The sequence below is a fragment of the Macrotis lagotis genome, chromosome 6, assembly GCF_037893015.1.
Source record: "Macrotis lagotis isolate mMagLag1 chromosome 6, bilby.v1.9.chrom.fasta, whole genome shotgun sequence".
Taxonomy (NCBI): Eukaryota; Metazoa; Chordata; class Mammalia; order Peramelemorphia; family Peramelidae; genus Macrotis; species Macrotis lagotis.
In genome coordinates, this window is record NC_133663.1 from 186,027,835 (window position 1) to 186,047,672 (window position 19,838).

At 42.9% G+C, this 19,838-nt stretch overlaps 1 protein-coding gene across 2 annotated transcripts in view; it reads left to right on the forward strand.

Moving 5' to 3' along the window:
- Positions 1-2,982: 2,982 nt before the first annotated feature.
- TFDP1 (transcription factor Dp-1) overlaps positions 2,983-19,838 on the forward strand; it is a 149,894-nt gene continuing 133,038 nt past the window's right edge. For both annotated transcript variants that reach the window (XM_074192107.1, XM_074192108.1), the window contains exons 1-2: positions 2,983-3,089; positions 5,203-5,277. In XM_074192107.1, coding sequence (XP_074048208.1) covers positions 5,266-5,277 — 12 coding nt within the window. In that variant the 5' untranslated portion in view covers positions 2,983-3,089; positions 5,203-5,265. The remainder of the gene's footprint in view (positions 3,090-5,202; positions 5,278-19,838) is intronic.

A 19,838-nucleotide genomic window follows, 5' to 3' on the forward strand; every position in this document is an offset into this window, starting at 1 on the left:
AGGAAGAGAAAAGAAATGCTTGCTAATTGAAAAAAAAATTTAAGTCTCTTTCAATAGTTTCGGTGAAAGGCAATTAGAGTCTAAATGTGGGTGGCAATGTGAACTGAAAGGAAAGTTGGGATTGAAGAAGTAATGTTGAAGTTCCAAAATGATAGATTGTAGAAGCTGAAGGAGGAGGGGAAAATCATAGATATGGAAACCAAGATGAAACCAAGATGACTGGTGGTGCCACAAAAGAAATTGGATTAGTATGAGAATCAGGTTTTATGGGAAAGATGTGAAATGTTTAGGGTATGGAATTGACTGGAAATTTAGGTAAAGATGTTGCTGGTGTTCTGAAATTTGGAACTGGAGTTTGGTTAGATCTGGTGATGTAGATAAGGGACACAATTGAAAAGAGATTGATAAAGGAAGCCATGGGAGTGAATGTTTGCCAAAGGAGAGAATATAGAGAAAAAATTAAGAAAAGCTGAAATTGAGGAGCATGAGAACATTGATTTAGAGCTGGACAGGAGAATGTGTTCGTTAACTTTCTTGAACTTCTGTACATGTGTGAAATGATGAAGAAGATAGCAATAGTAATGTTACATAGTGGAGACTTGCAATCAGGAGGATCTAGGTTCAAGGTCTGGTCCTGTCATTTATTAGCTTTGTGATTAAGAATGATCTCTCTGACTTAGATAATTCTTCTTCTTTTTTTTAAGGTTTTTGCAAGGCAAATGGGGTTAAGTTGCTTGCCCAAGGCCACACAGCTAGGTAATTATTAAGTGTCTGAGACTGGATTTGAACCCAGGTACTCCTGACTCCAGGGCTGGTGCTTTATCCACTGCACCATCTAGCCACCCCTCAGATAGTTCTTTAAGACTATATATATATAATAGATTTTTATTAATATCTCTTATTCTTATAATACCTAGCTCCCCCCATGTCCCTATATCTCCCATTGCCTTCTAGAGTTATCCCTTATAACAAATATTTCTTAGGAAAAAGAATTCTAATCTGATCACCACACTGAAAAAAATCTGATATAATATCAATGTTCCACTCTATGGATCCCAACTTTTGCAAAGGAATACATGAAGAAGGGTGTATCATTTTTTTTTTAAATCTCTTCTTTGGAGCCAGTTCTGATTAATTGTGAGATTGTTCTTTCACTTAAATTATTGTGGTCATTGTGTATACATTTTTTTCCCTGGCTCTAAATTCTTCTCTTTGCATCTATTTATCCAAGTTTCTCCATGCTTCTTTATATTCATCATGTGGGTTGCTTCTTACAGCATTGTAACATTCCGTTTCATTCACACCACAATTTGACTAGTCATTCCCCCTAACTGAAGGGCATCTACTTTGTTTCCAGCTTTGTTGCCACAAAAAATGCTGCTATAAACATTTTGGGGGTGTGTGTCTGCTTCCTTTCTCTCTCTCTCTCTCTCTCTCTCTCTCTCTCTCTCTCTCTCTCTCTCTCTCTCTCTCTCTTTTCTTTCTTCTTTTTTTTTTAATCAATTACCTCTGTGTCTACCAGTAGAATCCCCAGGATCTTCTTGATGTAATATTTGTCTACCAAGATCACAAAGTTGTTTTGAGTGAGGCATTTCTTTGTGTAAGTACTATAAATATGAATTATTACAATCAGAAAAGGTGCAAGACAAGGAAAAATCAGATGGGACAGATGAACCAGAGAAGAGAGATTATCAAGGAGACAATGGTTAAATGTGTCATGTTGAAAAGGGATAAGGAAGATGAGTAATTGGAAGAAGTCATTGGGCTGGGCAGTTGGTCATTAATGACCTCGGAGAGAGAAGGTTCAGTAGTGGTAGGGAGGGAAGCCAAATTGTATTCTTTCTAAAAGAGCTGAAAAGAAAGTTATTTTTAGTAGACAATAGAATATGGAATGTAGGTATTCTTTTGCTTTTGAGGCTATGGGAGACCTGAACATGATGGTTAAGAAGAGTTTGAAATTAAAGAATGGATAAGGATGCGGAAGGAAATGAATGGGATGGGAAGGGGTCCTGGGCACAGATTATCATTGGCAAGTAAAAATATCACTTTATCCTATTAGGCAACCAGTTTACCAATACCCTAAAAGGCAATGGGAAACATTTTTTGCAACATCGAGTACATTAATTTGGTTAATTCGTCTTAGTTAAATGTGCAGAACTAGGAGGGAGGGGCCGAGGCATGGCCAGCAGGGAGGCTAGAGGTGGGTGTAATCGGCCCAAGATGATCAAATTGTGAAGTCATTCTGGTTAAGTGGGAGTGCCATGCGGTAATGATACATTGCATATTCCCCGCGCCTTTGGTCTAGGAGCCTCAAAGTATTTTGCAAACATTAACGATGCATCACAATCCCCGTGAGGAGCAGGTGACTTTTTTTAATCCCCATTTTATTGAAGCGGGTTGTGGGGGCTGCCCGGCTCTCGGCACGCCCCTCCCCCCCCGGCCCTTCTCCGGAGGAGCACATGGCCGCGGCACCGCGGGGTGCGGGTCCCGGGGCGGGGGGGGGGGGGGGCACCGGACCCCGCGGCCCGGCCTGCAGCTCTCCTCGCGCCTCCTTTCCGGATGACCTCATTGCGGCCAGTAAAGGCGGGCACTCGGGGGGGTGCGTGGAATCGTTGGGCACGGAGGCCGCGGCGTGGGAGCGGCGCGCGGGGCACGCTCTGCGTCCGTCCGTCGGGGCGCCCCGTGGAGCCTGGGCTCCCTTTTTCCCCCCCTTTTCCCTCCCAAGCACGCGGCCCGCCATGGCAGGCGCGCGGGCGGGCGGGCTCGGCGCTCCCGGCCCGAGCTTTTGGCGCCGCGCGCTTCCCGCGCTCTCTGCCCTCTCCCCGGCGGCCCCGGGCACTCCGACACATGCGAGCACGCACGGCGAGCCCTCCGCGGGAGCCCAGCGCGGGGGCGGAGCAGAACTGGCGGGAGCGAGGGAGGGAGCGAGCCAAAGGCGCGAAAAAGCCGCGCAGGCGCGGCCGGCTCCCCGAGGCGGAGCGCGCGGGGGTGAAACTGACACTTTGGGCCAGTCTCTATGGGGCCGCTCGTGGCCGCACGTCACCGCGTTGCCGGCACGTCACGCCGGCTTGACGCTCCCAGTACAAAGTGTAAGTTTCAATTTTTTGATCCCCCCTCGGTCAACTCTCCCAATATTGTGGGGAGAAGCGGGAGCGAAGTCGGGGGGGAGGGGGGTCGGGGTGAGGAGAGTCCGGCCCCCGGGCCGCCGGGATCTGCTCCCCTCCCCCGTGATCTCTCCCCTCCGCGGGTGCGCGGGGGGCCGCGGCGGCGGGGCCGCGAGCTGCCCCGCTCCCCATCTCCACCTCCCCGCCGCCGATCCGCCCTCTCCCCACCCCCCCCAACGGCGCGGGCGGCGGGACCCGGCGAGCCAGGTGTGGGGCGCCGAGCCGGCCTCGCGGCCGGGGGGCGCGTGTGCGCTTCCACGCGGGGCCCTGGGCGGGAGGGGGGGGCGCCGGGATGCCGCCGGGCGCGGAGCCGCACGCGGGAGGGTTGGGGGGGGACCCCGGAGGATGGAGTTGGGGGGGGGTGGAGGTCGGCTGGGACTTGAACGTGTGTGGGGGGCCAGTTGCGGAGTTGCGCCGGGCCGGAGCCCAGGCCGGCCGCGGGGGAGGGGGAACCCGTGCGGCCGGTCTGGTCCCCTGGGCGGGCCCCCTCTGCCCTGCCCCCCGCCGCGCCTCGCCTGTGTGTGGGCGCCGTGCACTCGGCTGGGTGCCTCCTCGGGTCTGGGCTCCGTGTGTGTGTTGCACATGTGCAGTGGGTAGACCTTGCCCCCCCATCCTCCTGCCCCCCACCCCCCCACCCCACGCCGCGGCTCCTCTTCATTGTAGCCGCTGCAGTTGGCGGTGGGCTCCGGGGCTCCGCTGCGCTCCTGGCCTGGCCCTGGGGGGAGGGCACGGAGGGGAGGAAGACGTCTTCAGGTGAACCGACTCCCCGCCTTGAGATGTGGGGTTCCAGCGTGGCCCGGGGCTCCGGTGCTCACCCCTTGCCTTCCGGCCTTTGCAGATGGGGAAGGGTCCCCAGGATGGGACTTAGGGGGCTGGGAGAACTCTCCAGCCGGTTGGGAGGTGGTAGGCCGCTTTCTAGCCCCCCAACACCCCATCAGCATCGCTGCGCCCTTTTTGAGGAAAGGGGTCCGAGGGAGGAGGGTCAGGACGGCGCCTGTTGCCGGGGGGTGCCCGGGGCTGCAGGGGAGGACTGGGGGTGCGGGGCAGGGCTGCAGCTGCTGCTCGTGTCTGTCCACGGGGCCTGAGACGCGCCACGGCGCCCGGAGCCGCGCTGGCCTGCCTCAGCCAAGCCCCCGCGGGGCCCCGGAGGCAGGGCCCGGGGTGGCCCCCCACCAGCCCCGGACGCTGAAGCCACCGGCCGGGCGGAGGGCTCGCTGCCAGTTGGGTGCTCCGGGCGGCGGGGGGGCGCTCCGAGGTCCCGAGGCCTAGTGACAGGTCAGGAAGATCCAGATCCCACATGGACCTGGGGCTTGTGGACTGGACCCCGGGCTGGGTCTTCTTTGTGGCCCCAGAGCAGTTACCTTAACCCTACAGCTCCCTGGGAAACACACCTGTCAGAGTTATCAGCGGCCCAGGACTGGGCCGGTGGCACTGACAGCAGACTAGAGGGGGGGCAAGGTCCCCCCAGTCCTCCCTTCCACCATTCAGTGGTTTTTTAGGAGGGGGCAGGGGAAATCACATCTTTATCTTGGCAATTGAGTCCATTCTGGATATTATCAAACAAACAAATAAATAAACATGTATCTATATATGTATCTATACATATATATGCATACATATATATGTATATATAGACAAGACATGCATGAGTTTGGGGCTTGGAGTTAGCGAGTTTACTTGTATCCATCATATCTTCTCATGAGGGGCTCTTATTGCTCATAGTCTTGTTCCAGATATGTGGAGAGGGCAGTGTTTATTACCCTGTTTCAGTAGCTTGGTACTGCAAAGCTTGAGGTGTTTGCTGTTTGGGGAGGACTGGAGTTTGTCCATCCTGTTTGGAGGAGATGCTGACATTTCCCCATTACGTGCCCTTCATAGTCAGGCCGCTTTTGTAGATTTGTTTCAGGACTAAATATATGAATGCATTTGGAATGGGGTTTGGAGGGAGAAATGTATCCATTTAAACTTAACAAACTATTTTACAACCATGATCTTTTACTGAATTTGTGTCTTCTTTTGCTTTTTTTTTATTTACTAGGAGATTATTGTTTCTTCTCTGGATAGTGAACATCTAAAGAATTGATTTCAAGGATCTGGTAACATGGCAAAAGATGTAAGTATATGTGTTTAATGTTAAGTTTAAGTATAATGTTAATGCTTAGCTTCTTAGACTAAGCAAAAAAACAGTGGTGAATTTTAGATGATCTTGTTAACTTATTTTAGGTTGGCAGTAGGTAAATTGCATCAGCTTATGTTTTTAAGACTTTCAAAACATGAAGAAAATATGATTGAGTTAAAAATGGTCTTAGGGAACATGACAACTATCATATAGGATTGTGAGACATGTTTCTGCATCTGTGCTTATTGCTCTGATGTACCCTTAATAATATGTGGTGTTTAAATATCATTATTTTTACTTAAGACTTTTGGGTCCTATTAAATCTTTTAATTGGAATTCTTTCTGTGCAGCAAGAGACAGGTAACTATTGACTGACAATTTGAGGGATTTATAACAAGTGTAAAAATCATGGAAAATTTTTGCTTAATTCATTTGGTATAAAATTGAATAAATTAAACGCTTTGATCAATAGAAATTGGGCTAGTAAGATAACATTTTTAAGGTTGAACCTCATACAATTCTCTGAGGTACTATTGATATTCTCCATTTTACAATTATGTATATAGACTTAGAGAGATTAACATGGTCACATAGGTAGTAGGAATTAATTTGAAAGCAAATTTTATCTCTTCCAACTTGATCCCCATCCTTTAATCAAAGTCTTCTATAAAGTATAAAGTGTTTATTGTTTTTATTACCTTATTTTCTCCTTCTGAGGGGTGAATTTGAATAGAGAGCGCTGGCCTTTGAGCCAGGAAGACCTGGGTTCAAGTTTTGTCACTGACATGCACAGGCGGGTGGTCCTGGGTAAGTCAAGCAACCTCTCAAGGTTGGAGACACCTTTTTATGACTATCAATTTCCAAGAAGATGGTAACCTGCATAGTGTAAAGGGAGTTTGTCCATGATGAATGATCTGGTCTCTATTCCTATCCCATTCTTTCCACCTGACTTGCCTCTCCGAGTAAAAGGCATTGTGTTGACTGAATCTTATATTCGGGGGGGGGGGGGGGATGCCAGATGTTTACCTAGATTCCATGTTTACTATGAAACACATTTTTGTACATTTTTTCTATCCTACTGCTCCTGGGATCATAATATATTTCTGAGTCATAGATCTTGAGGTAGAAATGACCAAATAGCCTTCTAGTTCAATACTCATTTTATAGGTGAGGAAATCAAGGCAGTGATTTGTCCAAGGTAACACAGGTAGTACTCATAACTAATGTCCTCTGACTCCATCGTGGATACTTTGCCAGTCCTAAAAATTACTAGTTCACCCAAGCACCTTATTTCTTAAGGTCCTGATCATAAATATTTTTATCAAACAGACTTTGTCCATACTCAGTGTCTGGGCAAAGACTATATAGTTAGAACACAGACAAAAGCTGTAGTTGAGGTGGCCCTGCATTTTTAGAAGTATCTTTGGGTAAGTTTTCTTCCCCTCAACATAGCAAATGTTGCAGTTGTTAATAATCCCTCCAGCAATTTGATTTATTAAAAGTACTTTAGGGGTGGCTAGGTGGCGCAGTGGATAGAGTGCTGACCCTGGAGTCAGGAGTACTTAAATTCAAATCTATCCTCAGACACTTAATTACCTAGATGTGTGGCCTTGGGCAAGCCACTTAACCCCATTTGCTTTGAAAAATCCTAAAAGAAAAAAAAAAAGAAAAAAGTACTTTAATAAAGAAATATTTGATTACCTACAGTGGGCAAGAATTATACTGGAGCATTGTGAGATAGTAAAAGATAGACATATCCCTGACCTTGAGGAAGTCACACAAAAGTTGGAATAAGACACATGCAAGAAAGCAAAGAACTATCCCTTTTGATCTAGATATATATATTAGCTAATTTATTCCTTTTCTTACCCTTGATACAGTCTTTCAAGGATGTCAGTTGTTAACTAGACTAAACTAACAAATTCATGTTGTAAGTCATTGGGAATTATGGGAGGCAGAAAGCTTGGTCAAAGCAATTTTTGTGTAAAAACTTTTTTGTCTCTGTTTAAAGGGGGAAAAAGTCACCCATTTTCTTTAATTCTTCATCTCTGTTTTTAAACTATGTTAAAGCTTCTCTTTAACCAATTGCTATCTCAGGTATAGATGAAGTACTTAAGTTTTGGCAGTGTCAAGCTCTCAATATGAAGCACTGTGTGGTATATTGGAGAGTACTAGATATTGCTCCATCTACTGCTTACCTGTTATCTTTTTTATTTTTTGGGAAGGCAGTAGCCCAAGGTCACAGAGCTAGGCAATTATTAAGTGTCTGAGGCCGCATTTGCACTCAGATCCTCCTGCTTCCAGGGCCGGTGCTCTATCCACTGTGCCACCTAGCCGCCCCTTACCTGTGTTATCTTCGGTCATTTTTGTTTCTAGGCCTCAATTTCCCTCACTTGGAAAATAAGCATGTCAATCTAATTGATCTATTAAGTTACTTTCAGCTCAATCCTAAAATCCCTATGAACAAATTAAAAATTCCCAACAATGAATTCAATTTATGTAATTCAGTTGAGAACATGAATGTTCTAATTTGAATTATAGCATTGGTTCTCTTCACATATCTGCATTTTCGAAGCTACCTTAATAGAGGGAACACAATGTTTTTGTTTTTGTTTTTTTTTAGATTTTTGCAAGGCAGTGGGGTTAAGTGTCTTGCCCAAGACCACACAGCCAGGTAATTATTGTCTGAGGCTGGATTTGAACTCAGGTACTCCTGACTCCAAGGCTGGTGCTTTATCCACTACGCCACCTAGCCACCCCTCAACACAATGTTTTTATAGTGCATTTTGTAGCTATATATAAGGGACTATCTTAAGGGATATCACTTAAAAAAATTCTTTTTTTTTTCAGCCTGTACCTAATAGCCTAATTCAGTTCATTTAGTACAACAGCAGAATGATGAGTAGTTTGTTTATTTAGGACCATATTCTAGAATTGTCACCCTCTTGCTTAGATTCATTTTACCACCATCAAATACTTTAAAAAAATGCAGTTGTACTAGAGGAAGTTTGATGGTTCAAGTTTTTACTGGTGCATTGATTTAAGAAAACACTTACTGAGCATCAGCTGTGGGTATGGCTTGAGATATGAGGTCTTATAAGGGATAGAAAGATGCATTTGATAAGGTCTGTGTTCTCAAGGTCTTTACATTGTAGTGAAGATACTGTCTACTAATAACTATTGCCTTTTGTCATTATTAGATTCATGAAAATACATTAAGCCAAATAATGTGCTGGAAGGTCTAGAGGAGTTGATACTGCTGAGATTTAAACAAATGCTTGCATAGTTGCTGACCATTTGATCTGAATTTTTACCATTTGGTCAAAAGACAACATAATGATATTTAGTGAGGTTACAGTGAAGTTGGTTTAAATTTATTTATGACATTGTTATGAAATAATGTGGCCTGAAACACTTATAAATAAATTTGATCTCTTTTACACAAACTGAATATCATTTCTTCCTCACTTTAAGAATTTTTATTTCCCCCTATAAACATTTCTCCCCCCCCCCCCCCCAACTCCTGTGGTTAGGGATGATCTGCAGGGAAGGGATTTGGGGCTGGGAGAAGTATTTGTAGGGGAAAATGAAAATGACTTAAAAATGAAAACTATCAAAAATTTTTTTTTAAAAAGACTTCAAGTGAGGAAGAGAGAATAGCCAGTTTGTGGGCTTTAGGGAAGACTTAATGGATGACATTTGAGCAGAAAAAGGCAGATTTTCAGTAGGTGGATGTGGGTGGGGAAGGAGGTTATTCCAGGTGTAGAGAGAGAATGCAGACAAAGCTTGGAAGATAGAGGAGTGGGAGAGATGTTTGAGGAACAGCTGATGGTCCAGAGTAATGTCATAGAAGGATGAATTGGAAAGGATGAGTTGAGGTGTATTGTCAGGTGATTGGAATGTCCTCTTCAGGAGTTTTTTCAGTAGGCATCAGGGAGTGACATCAAAATAGTGTTTTAGAAAGATGAATCTGGCTCCAGTTGGCAGAATGGATCAGTGGAGATAGGAAGATCAAGTATGAGGTGGGAAGAAATAAAGGCTAGTGTGAATTCAATAGAAGGGAAGGATGCTAGAGGCTATATTATGAATTTGAAAGGATTTGTGTACTGGTTAGATGGAGTCCTCCAACTCCAGGGAGAAGTAAAAGAATTCTGGGTAAATGTGTACATTATTAGAAATATGGAAGGAGGGAAGAAGTGGATTTGGGAGGAAGATGACAAATTCAATTTTCAAGGTGATAATTTTGATCTGCTATTAGGACATTTAAGCAGAAATATCCAGCAGATGAATGGAAATGGGCAGGTCTAGAGCTCACTATAATTGGAGATAGTGTTAAAGGTATATTTGGGTATCCTTTTGTAAAGTTGCCTGAGATGGCATGAGATCTCCAAGACAAAGAATATAGAGCAAGTAAGAGAAGCGACTCAAGGTTGGGAGTATCCTGGATGATTACAGATTTAGAAAGGGAGGTTAGAGACCATCTGGTCTTCAAACCCTTCACTTAATAGTGGAGACTGAGGCAGGCACAGGGTTAGTGATAAGCCCACTGTTACATGGAGTTGGAGACAGTATAGGATCTCTGGTCTCTGACTCCAAGCTCAGCCCACTCTGTTTAAATATTGTGCTACTTGGTAATGTGAAGATGCTGAATTAACTGATCCACAGATGTTTTATATGCCTTACAGGCTATGGAGTGGTGCTAGATACTATAATTTAGAGACAATGAATGAACATGGAGTAGAAGAGTTGTTCTTTGTTCACAATCATCTTATCAGTTTATTATACATAAACTAACTTATACGTAAGTCTTAATTTCATTTATTTTTACTGTTCCTGGTGTCATTACCCAAGGTAATTGACTACTCTAAGGACTGAAATTACTTTTAAAATATTTTTTTAGATGTGATGAGCTTGCTATGACTAGAGTTAACCATTTAATGTGTTCAAAAGTTCTTTAGTAGTTTGCCATGAAGAAAGATGTCCATGGTGGCTAGGAGATTTCAAAAGTAAAAGCCCTGACCTACCTATAGCAGATGGAGAAATGCTATTATAACCACCATTGGAAACCGGTTAGAGTCTGAAGCTCTTTCTTGTGAAGGCATCTATGGCCTCATCATTACCGCTAGATTCCAGTGTCAGGAAGATTACATTCTTGAGCTTGTGAAATGGTGAATGCAAAGGACCTTAAATGAAAGGGGAAGCAAGCCATCCCTTGGCAATTTGTCACATTCATGCTTTTGCCAAGAACTGGGGAAAAGGTAGCAATTTGAAATGAAAGTGGTAGGTACTTCTCAGCTACCTCCGGACAGTTTGTGACATTTCTGTCTAGGAGGTAAGGAAGTTAGGCAATTGCCATGATACCCTGTCTGAAGGGCTGTTCTGTGTCTCAGGTTACTGTGCCATAATTGTGAAAGCTGTTCTGTGAGGACAGTTTTGTATCCTGGATGACTAAGAAAATCCCCAGCTGACATGTATGGCATTATGTGAGGGTTGGATGGCAGCATAGTAAAGACAGCATCAGGTCAACATTTGGATTATGATATATGATGTGACCAAGAGTATACAAATAGTAGACTGAGTGTATTTTTAAAAATGTGTGCGTGTGTGTGTACACATGTACACATATTGGTGGTCTTGTCACCCCATTTAGGATTTTCTTGGCAAAGATACTAGAATGGTTTGCCATTTCTATTTCCTGCTTATTTTACAGATGAGGAAACAGGGGCAAATGGTTAAGTGACTTGGCCAGAGTCACACAGCTAGTAAGAGTCTGAGGCCAGGTTTGAAATCAGGAAGGTGAGCCTTATATCTACTGCATCATCTAGCTGCTATATACATATATATATATGTAATATATGCATTATTAGATATTATTTTACTAGCTTACATAATAAGAATTGTTGCTGAAGAAATAAGCAATAGCCTTGCTATCTCCTTTCGGTCTTTTCCATAAATGATTTTATGAATAAATACTACCTCAGCAATTCCTGTTCGATTATTTCTTTTCGTTAAGTGCCTTTAAGCAAAAGGTTAAGAGTATACCAACTCTGGGGCAGCTAGGTGATGAAGCAGTGGATCAAGCAATAGCCTTGGAGTCAGGAGGACCTCAGTTTAACATCTGCCTCAGACACTTGACACTTACTAGCTGTGTGACCTTGGACAAGTCACTTAACCCCATTACTTTGCAAAAATCAAAGCAAAACAAGAGTTTTTGACTCTAGTCCTTGAAGGTTTAAATATTGAAGAAATTTTTCTACTTGATAACTTTACTGATTCATAAAGCTTATTTGTTTTGATAATAACAGCCAACATTTACATAGTACTTTTACAAAGCACTTTATATCTGTTATTTGACTTCATCATAGACTGAATTCTGAATTAATTTTGAATGTGTTTGAAGCCACCAGTGAAATTTGAAGCCTAAAAGTTCCTCAGAACATGAACAATCTGAGAATTAGTGGTTACTGAAAACATGAGGTATATGTTGACAGCAACACTTCATAAACTATTCACTTATGTTATTTATTTTCACTTGATATCTTAAAACCAGTTTGAAATTATATTTTTTCACTACTTAGGAGGCAATTCATGCCTGATATTTAGTGAAGGCGAATTATTGGGCAGAATTGAGAAGCAGATTTTGATTCATTGTTAAAAAGAAATTTCTAAATATTAGAGCTGCCCAAACAAAATGGATTTCCTTACAAAGCAATAGTAGGTTTCTTATTTTTGAAACTGGTCAAGTAGAGATTAGATACTTAATTGTTAGGAATATCATAGAAGACATTGCATGATTGGTTGGAAGGTTGTATTAAATGACCTGTAAGGTCTCTTCTAGCTCATAAAGTTCTAATTTTGGTAATAGTTTTGGAATGTTAGCAATTCTTGAAATTCCCTTGTGATCCCAACTTTGCTTGAGGAAATTTTATATTTGTGGGTTGTTCTTGGCTTGTTTTTTTTTTTTTGTTGCCTTGTAAATGTGAGATGCTGCTAATGTGAAATACAGCTTTCATACTTGAATAAAATCACGAATTAAATGTGTTGATGATAATAATCTTGATACTTGAAAGGGCTGTATTTCAATACCATCATAGACATATAGAGCATGATAGATAAGAGTTTGTAGTAGTTTTAGTTTTTAGGAGTTCAAAATTATATTTTTGCTGACCATTATTTTAATTAATTTTTTAAATTTTATTTGCAAAAGCTATTGAATTATCTGCCACTACACTTTTCAATTCTTGTCTGAAAATAGTTTATAATCTGGAAATCCTCTGCTCAGGTTACCTTTGGAATATTGGCATTATTATTTAGGGTGTTTTGTTTCCTTTTTTTTTAATTTAATATCTTTTTATTCTCATTTTGTACAAATAATGTTTTTTTATACATTAATAAAATATTCTTGTTTAAGAGTAAACAAAATACCCCCTCCCCCAAAAAATATAGACTCGCTTGAACGATAAACTAAAGGGGAGAGAAAAAATTAAAATTAAAATTAAAAAAAATAATAGTAATAATTGTAGGTATGGCCAGGTGGCACAGTGGATGGAGCACCAGCCCTGGAGCCAGGAGCACCCGAGCCCATATCTGGCCCTGTACACCCAACAATCACCCAGCTGTGTGACCTGCAAGCCACCCCAACCCCACTGCCGTGCAAAAACCATAAAAAGAAAAAAAAGACCTAAAATAAAATAGTAACAATAGTGGGGTGGCTGGGTGGCGGACAGAGCACTGGCCCTTGAGCAGGAGCACCTGGGTCCAAATCCGGCCTCAGACACCCAAGGATCACCCTGCTATGCAGCCCCAGGTAGGCCACCCAGCCCCATTTGCCCTGCACCCCCCCCCCCAAATAATAATAAAAAATGTGCTTCAGTCTGTGTTCCAACACCACCAACTCTGTCATGGGTGGATCATATTCTTTATGATAAGTCCATCACAAAAGTTACTTTTACATTTTTCCCACCATTGCCATTGCTGATCGCAACTCCCTCCTTTTGTATTTCTCCACTACCATGTACTATATTTTCTCTCTCCTTTCACTCTGACTCTGCTGTAGGGTCGCTGAGTGGCACAGCAGACAGCTCCCTGGTCCTGGGGCCAAGAAGCCCCGAGCCCCCCTACCACCCCTTAGGCCCAGCATCTACCTGGCCCTATGGTCCCGGACAGGCCATCCAATCCCAGCCCCTTGCAAGAAGTAAAAAGGAAAATGTGTTATATCTGACCATTGGTCCATCCTCTCCTCCTTCATTCACATCCCCACCCCTTCCCCCTGTCCCCCCCTCCTTCTTACTCCAGATGCCTATACCCCATTGAGTATATATGCTGTTTCCTCTCCTAGCCACCTCTGATGAGAGCGAAGATTCCCTCATTCCCCCTTGCCTTACCCCCTTCCACATCATTGCAATAGCTCATTGTAATAAAGAAAAATCTTATTATATGAAATATCTTGACCTATTTCCCCCCTCTCCTTTTTCTTTCTTCCATTACATTTCCCTTTTTTTCTATTGACTCCATTTTTACACCATATTTTATCTTCAAATTCAGCTTTCTCCTGTGCTTCATCTATAAAAGCTCCTTCTGCCTGCTCTATTAACTGAGAAGGTTCATATGAGTATTATCAGTGTCATTTTTCTTTACAGGAATATATGCAGTTCATCATCATTAAGTCCCTCATGTTTTCCCCTTCTCCTCCAATCTCCATGCTTCACCTGAGTCCTGTATCTGAAGATCAAACCTTCTGTTCAGCTCTGGCCATTCCAACAGGAACATTTGAAATTCCCCTGGTTCATTGAAAGTCCATCTTTTTCCCTGGAAGAGAACATTCAGCCTTGCTGGGTAGTTGATTCTCGGTTGCATTCTAAGCTCTTTTGCCTTCCAGTATATTATAATCCAAGCCCTACGAGCTTTTAACGTAGTTGCTGCTAAGTCCTGGGAGATCCTGATTACAGCTCCACAGTATTTGAATTGTGTCCTTCTGGCTGCTTGTAATATTTTCTCTTTGACTTGGGAGTTCTGGAACTTGGCTATAATATTCCTGGGAATCTCTTTCTCCGGGGGATCGGTGGATTCTCTCCATTTCTATTTTGCCCTCTGCTTCTAGGATATCAGGGCAGTTTTCCTGTAGTAATTCTCTGAAAATGATGTCAGGGCTTTTTCCCTGATCATGACTTTCAGGTATTCCAATAATTTTTCAATTATCTTTCCTAAATCCGTTTTCCATATCAGTTGTTTTTTTCAATGAGATGTTTCACATTTTCTTCTAATTTTTCTTTCTCTTGGTTTTGAAGTATTGTGTCCTGATTTCTCATAAATCCAGCAATTTCCTCCCTGAGTTCTATTCTTTGTCTGAAGGATTTGTTTTCCTCAGAGAGCTTTCTTATCTCTTTTTCCATCTGACCCATTCTTCTTTTTAAAGCATTCTTTTCCTCAATAACTTTTTGAACTGTTCTATCCATTTGACCTAAGCTGGTTTTTAGCATGCTATTTTCTTCAGCATTTTTTTGGATTTCCTTGACTACGCTGCTGACTTCATTTTCATGTTTTTCCTGCATCTCTCATTTTTTTTCCTAGTTTTTTCCTAACTCCCTCATTTGATTTTCAAAGTCTTTTTTGAGCTCTGTTATAGCCTGAGCCCAATTTCTGTTTTTCTTGGAGTCTTTAGATGCAGGAGCTTGTGCTTCCTCATCTTCAGACTGAGTGTTTTGATTCTTCTTGTGCTCACAGGCAAAATATATCTCAGTGGTGTTCCTCTTGTTTCTCTGCTTGCTCATTTTCCCAGCCTTAGCCTGTTTTGGGGGTGCTTCCTGAGCTTTTGGGACATTCCCACAAGGGTCTCAGTGTGTGAGGCTCTGTCCTCCCTCCTGGTCTGTGAATGACCATATGCGCCCCCCCCTGCCATGGGGCTGAGGTGGGGGGGGGTCCTGCTGTTCTATGGGGGGGCCTGGGCTGCGATTAGGATCTGAATGTGGTCAGAGCCCCAGAGTCCTGTTCCAGGGGCAGAGGACAGAGCTCTGCAGTCTCCACTCCCCTCCCTAGGATCAATGGACTCATGCTCTGGGGGCTCCTGCTTACCAGCTTCTGCTTCTGGTTCCTGGATCTGGACTGCCTTGGCCATGCTGCTCACTGTGTGCCCTGGGGGCTGGGCTTCATGTGCTCGCTCTGGCAGAGGTCCCCCCGCTGTTACCCCAATTTGTGCCTGGTGCTCCCTGGGGCATAGGTCAGGAAACTCCCCTGCTGCTGGTGAGCCTTGGGTTCTGTCTCTCGAAAATGTAGTTAGAGTCCTTAGTTTAGAAGTTTTATGAGAGAGAGCGCCTAAGACATGATTCTCTCTTGTTGCCATCTTGGCTCTGCTCCCTCGGTATTTTGTTTTCAAAAGAATGTTGAAACCCTGGAAAGCAACCAGAATGGCGAGGTATGTAGAGACTGGAGAAAGAAAACTTTAGACAAGATAGCTACCTGCAGTTATTGGAAGAACTGTTAGATTCATTTTGTTTGGTCCTAGCGAGAATGCAAGGTGTAGGTAGAGAGGCAGATTGAGGCTTGATATATAGGAAAATATTTCCTACCAGTTATAGTTGTCAGAAAGCAGAATGGCCCATAGGGAGTAGGTTCTTTCTCATCATAGTCTCTCACCATAGATGATCCCTTGTTGGAAGTGGTAGAGGAACTTCCTGTACCAGTATAGGTTAGACTGGATGACTCCTGACATTCCTTCTAACATTCTAGGACTCTGGATTTTTAATGGTTTTTGAGTTTGGTTGGTATCCGACACTTTCCAGTACCTTAAAACTTTTGACAGTTACATTTTGACCTTTGAAGTTCTAATCTTTTATTGTGTGTTATTCTAGTTTTCCATTTTGCAGATTTAATTCCTTTCCCATGGATTAAAAACAAAAAGCCCAACAGAAAAAAGGAGCATATGGTATAGAAATACTGCAAGGAGCTAGCACAGTCTGTTGGGTGTCAGACCCAATCTCTGAGTCACTTACTTCAGTTTCTAAGAACTCTATGCCATCATGGTCTTTGGAAGCATTCGTTGGGGGGGGGGGTCACTGTCATTGTATTTATGTAGAGACTTATCATGCTTGTTGTTATTGTTGTTTGTCCTTGTCCTTTCTCAAAGAAGACCATGACAAAACACATGAATTGGATTTGAGTGAGGGGGATGCTGTGCTAAGTCACCAGTCTCACTTTCTCCTGGAGAGCTATCTGGGTCCAGTGCCACTAGATAGGGATCAGTTCGACTAGAGATGACCCTGGATATGCTGGAAGACTTCGACCTTTTTAAGCTAGGGTCTTGAACAGCTTTTAGTTTGACTTTGGCTACACCCATTCAGTGATTAAGGTCAGAGAAAGAAACGAGACAGCAAAATTGTCTCATTAACCTAGTTAAAAAAAATCAATCCTGGTTTCTGGCAAAACACAGAAACAAATGTTATTTACATTCACTATTATCAGGACTTAAAAAGTGACCAACAGTGGGACTTAGCCTGGGACCTATTGTTGACTGGTCTATGAGAGCCTGAGTGATTTGAGGCCTGTAAACCCCAAGACTTTTTTTTAAGGTTTTTTTTTTTGCAAGGCAAATGGGGTTAAGTGGCTTGCCCAAGGCCACACAGCTAGACCATTATTAAGTGTCCAAGGCCGGATTTGAACTTGGGTCATCCTGACTCCAGGACTGGTGCTCTATCCACTGTGCCACCTAGCCGCCCCAACCCCAAGACTTCTTGCCAGGTTTCATGTGATCAAAATTTTCATTCCTTTGGGCAGAGTACCAGCAGGTAAGGGTGTGATACCCTATGTGAACAGAAAGAAGGGAGAGAAGAGGAGACACTGTGACATCATGGCATTTATGTGCAGAGTCATCATGGAGCCACCATTATGCTAGTTGGAGAACTGTCTTGGTGTCACCGAAATGTATTTATATGGAGAGCCATCATGGGACACTTTTCTTCTAAGTACTGCATTTCTCCATGTATAAGACACTTCCATGTATAAGACACATCTTAATCCTGGGGCTTGAAATTTAGAAAAAACTATTATATAAAGTCATTGAAATCAAGTTTTATTCATCCTAAAATTCCTACATTTCCTCATCACTGTTGAAGCACCCATCCACTGGCTCCTCTACATCTGTGTTTGATGATGAATCACTATGTTAGGAGAGGTTCTAACTGCTCTCCTGCCTGTGCTATGGTCTGGGGTTGAACACAAGCACTACCTGGGCAAGTCTGGTATATGGACATACGTTTAGTTCATTCCATTTCATGAAACTGAAGCACCAGTTGTGTCTTCCTTTGCAATCAGTCACTTTTTTTGTTAGCAATTCTTCTGTCCTCATTCTGAACCAACCATCTTTGTGGACACAGGAATTCCACTGACCCTTTGCTCTTCAAGCCTTCTCTTCAATTCCCTCTCAAATCAGACCATTTAGCTGACTTGCCTCGCATAGCCTTCTTCTGTCATGGCATTTCAGTTGGATTTTTTCTTTCCAGAGCCAGTCTCGGATTGTTTCCTCAGTTGGAGGAAGACCGAACTGATGTTCAGCAGCATGATTTCCATTCACTTTTGCAAACTGGATCACTTTGAACATGTATTCAGCACTGGATAAAAATCTTTTCTGAGTCATTTCTGAGCAGAATGTGGCAAATTATAATATACCAGTAACAAATGTGAAAAAATGAGTGCAAAGACAACAAGCCGAGAGAAGCAGGGCATGCAAGTAAAAAAAAAAACAATGAGCACAAAAACAAGCATAGAGAAGTGGGAAATGCATAAAAAATCTACAACCACTGTATAAGATGCTCCCAGGTTTTAGATCCCAAATTTTTCCAAAAAAGGGTATATTTTATACATGGGGAAATTTGGTACTTTGAATCTGTCTGTCATGGTTTAGCAAGTAATGAAACTTCTTTTCTGCTTAACCCAGATATGATTTCATTATGATTTTATTTAGAATGTTAAGGATAGAAATCATAGAAGACAAAATTTAGGGATAAGTTTCAAAAGGTATAGAGCAATAATGTTAAAAATTCTCATTCCTCTCTCCCTCTGTCTCTTCTTTTCATCTTCCTCTCACCTTGTCCCACTTAGATTACTAAAAAACACTGAATCATTCAGATAAGAGATGAACCTAAGTCTTGCTAAATTGTATACTGAAGACAAAGATAAAAATGGATATAGTCCCTGCCCTTCAGGGGCTTGCATTCTATGGTGTGTGTTGTCTGTGTGTGTGTGTGTGTGTGTGTGATGTAACTATAGACAGTGAGCACTGATACACCATCCAAAATGGGACCTGAGCTATTCTTGTTTTTGTTTTTGTTGCTTTTTTTTTTTTACAAGGCAAGTGGGGTTAAGTAACTTGCCCAAGGTAATACATCTAGGTAATTATTAAGTGTCTGAGGCTGGATTTGAACTCAGGTCCTCCTGACTCCATGGCTGGTGGTCTATCCACTGCGCCACCTAGCCACCCCCACCTGAGCTTAATCTTGAAGAAAGCCATGGATTCTAAAGGATATAGATGAAGAGGCGTAGAAGCATGGAAACTGGAGATGGCATATTGAATTTAAGGAACAGGTAGTAGGCCAGTTTAATTAGAACAAAGAATGGGTAAAAAAAGTAATATGAAATATTTCTGGGTTGATTGATGAAAGCCAGATTGCAGAAAACTACTAGTCTGAGGAGTTTATAGTATGTCCAAGGAACCACTTAGGTTTTCTGAGTAGGGAAATGATATGGCCCTACCTGTGTCTAGAGATATTAGTTTGGCAGCTGTGTGAAGAGTGGACTTGTTAGAGAAGTTGGAAACAGGGAGACCAATTTGGATGCCATTACAATATTGGAGAAGAGGTGGTTGGGGGGGGGTTCCTGATCAGAGTGGTGACTACTTGTATGGAGAGCTAAAGGAGTTGACTAGGAAAGACTTAACTGGAAAGTAAGGAAGAATTAACAGGCAAGGTGATGGAGAGTAATCAGAAGGATGTAGTTTCTGTAAAAGAAATAGCTCATTTTGGACAAGGAATGGGAATGTAAGAAAATGAATTGCATTTTAGAAAGGCTGAGTATTAGATACCTTTAGGACTTTGAGATCAAGATGTCTGTTAGGCAGCTGGTACTGCTACCTCTAAGTTCAGGAGACAGATGAGCCCTGGCTATGTAGTTTGGGTGTCATCTACATAGAGATAAGTGCATTAAGAGGTGGGAATAAGGAAAGGTTCCAGTAGAACCTGGCAATTACCTACATTTAAGGGGTGGGAGTGGTCCAACACCTAGGAAAATTAGGAGGGAGCTGCTTGAGGAACCAAAGGAAGAGGAAAAGATTAGGATAAACATTTATTAAGCAGCTGGTTGGTGCAAGACAGTGTTAAGAGTGCTGAGGATACAAATAAGAAAAGACAGTCCCTGCCCTCAAGGGGAAGCTGGAAGAGGGGGTAGAAGTGACAAAAAGTACCTGGCCTAGAGACATGATGAAGATCATGATGATGATGATGATGATGATGATGATGATATTGAAACCAAACAGCAACTGGTGGCAAATGAAGAGAGAAGCCTTTTGT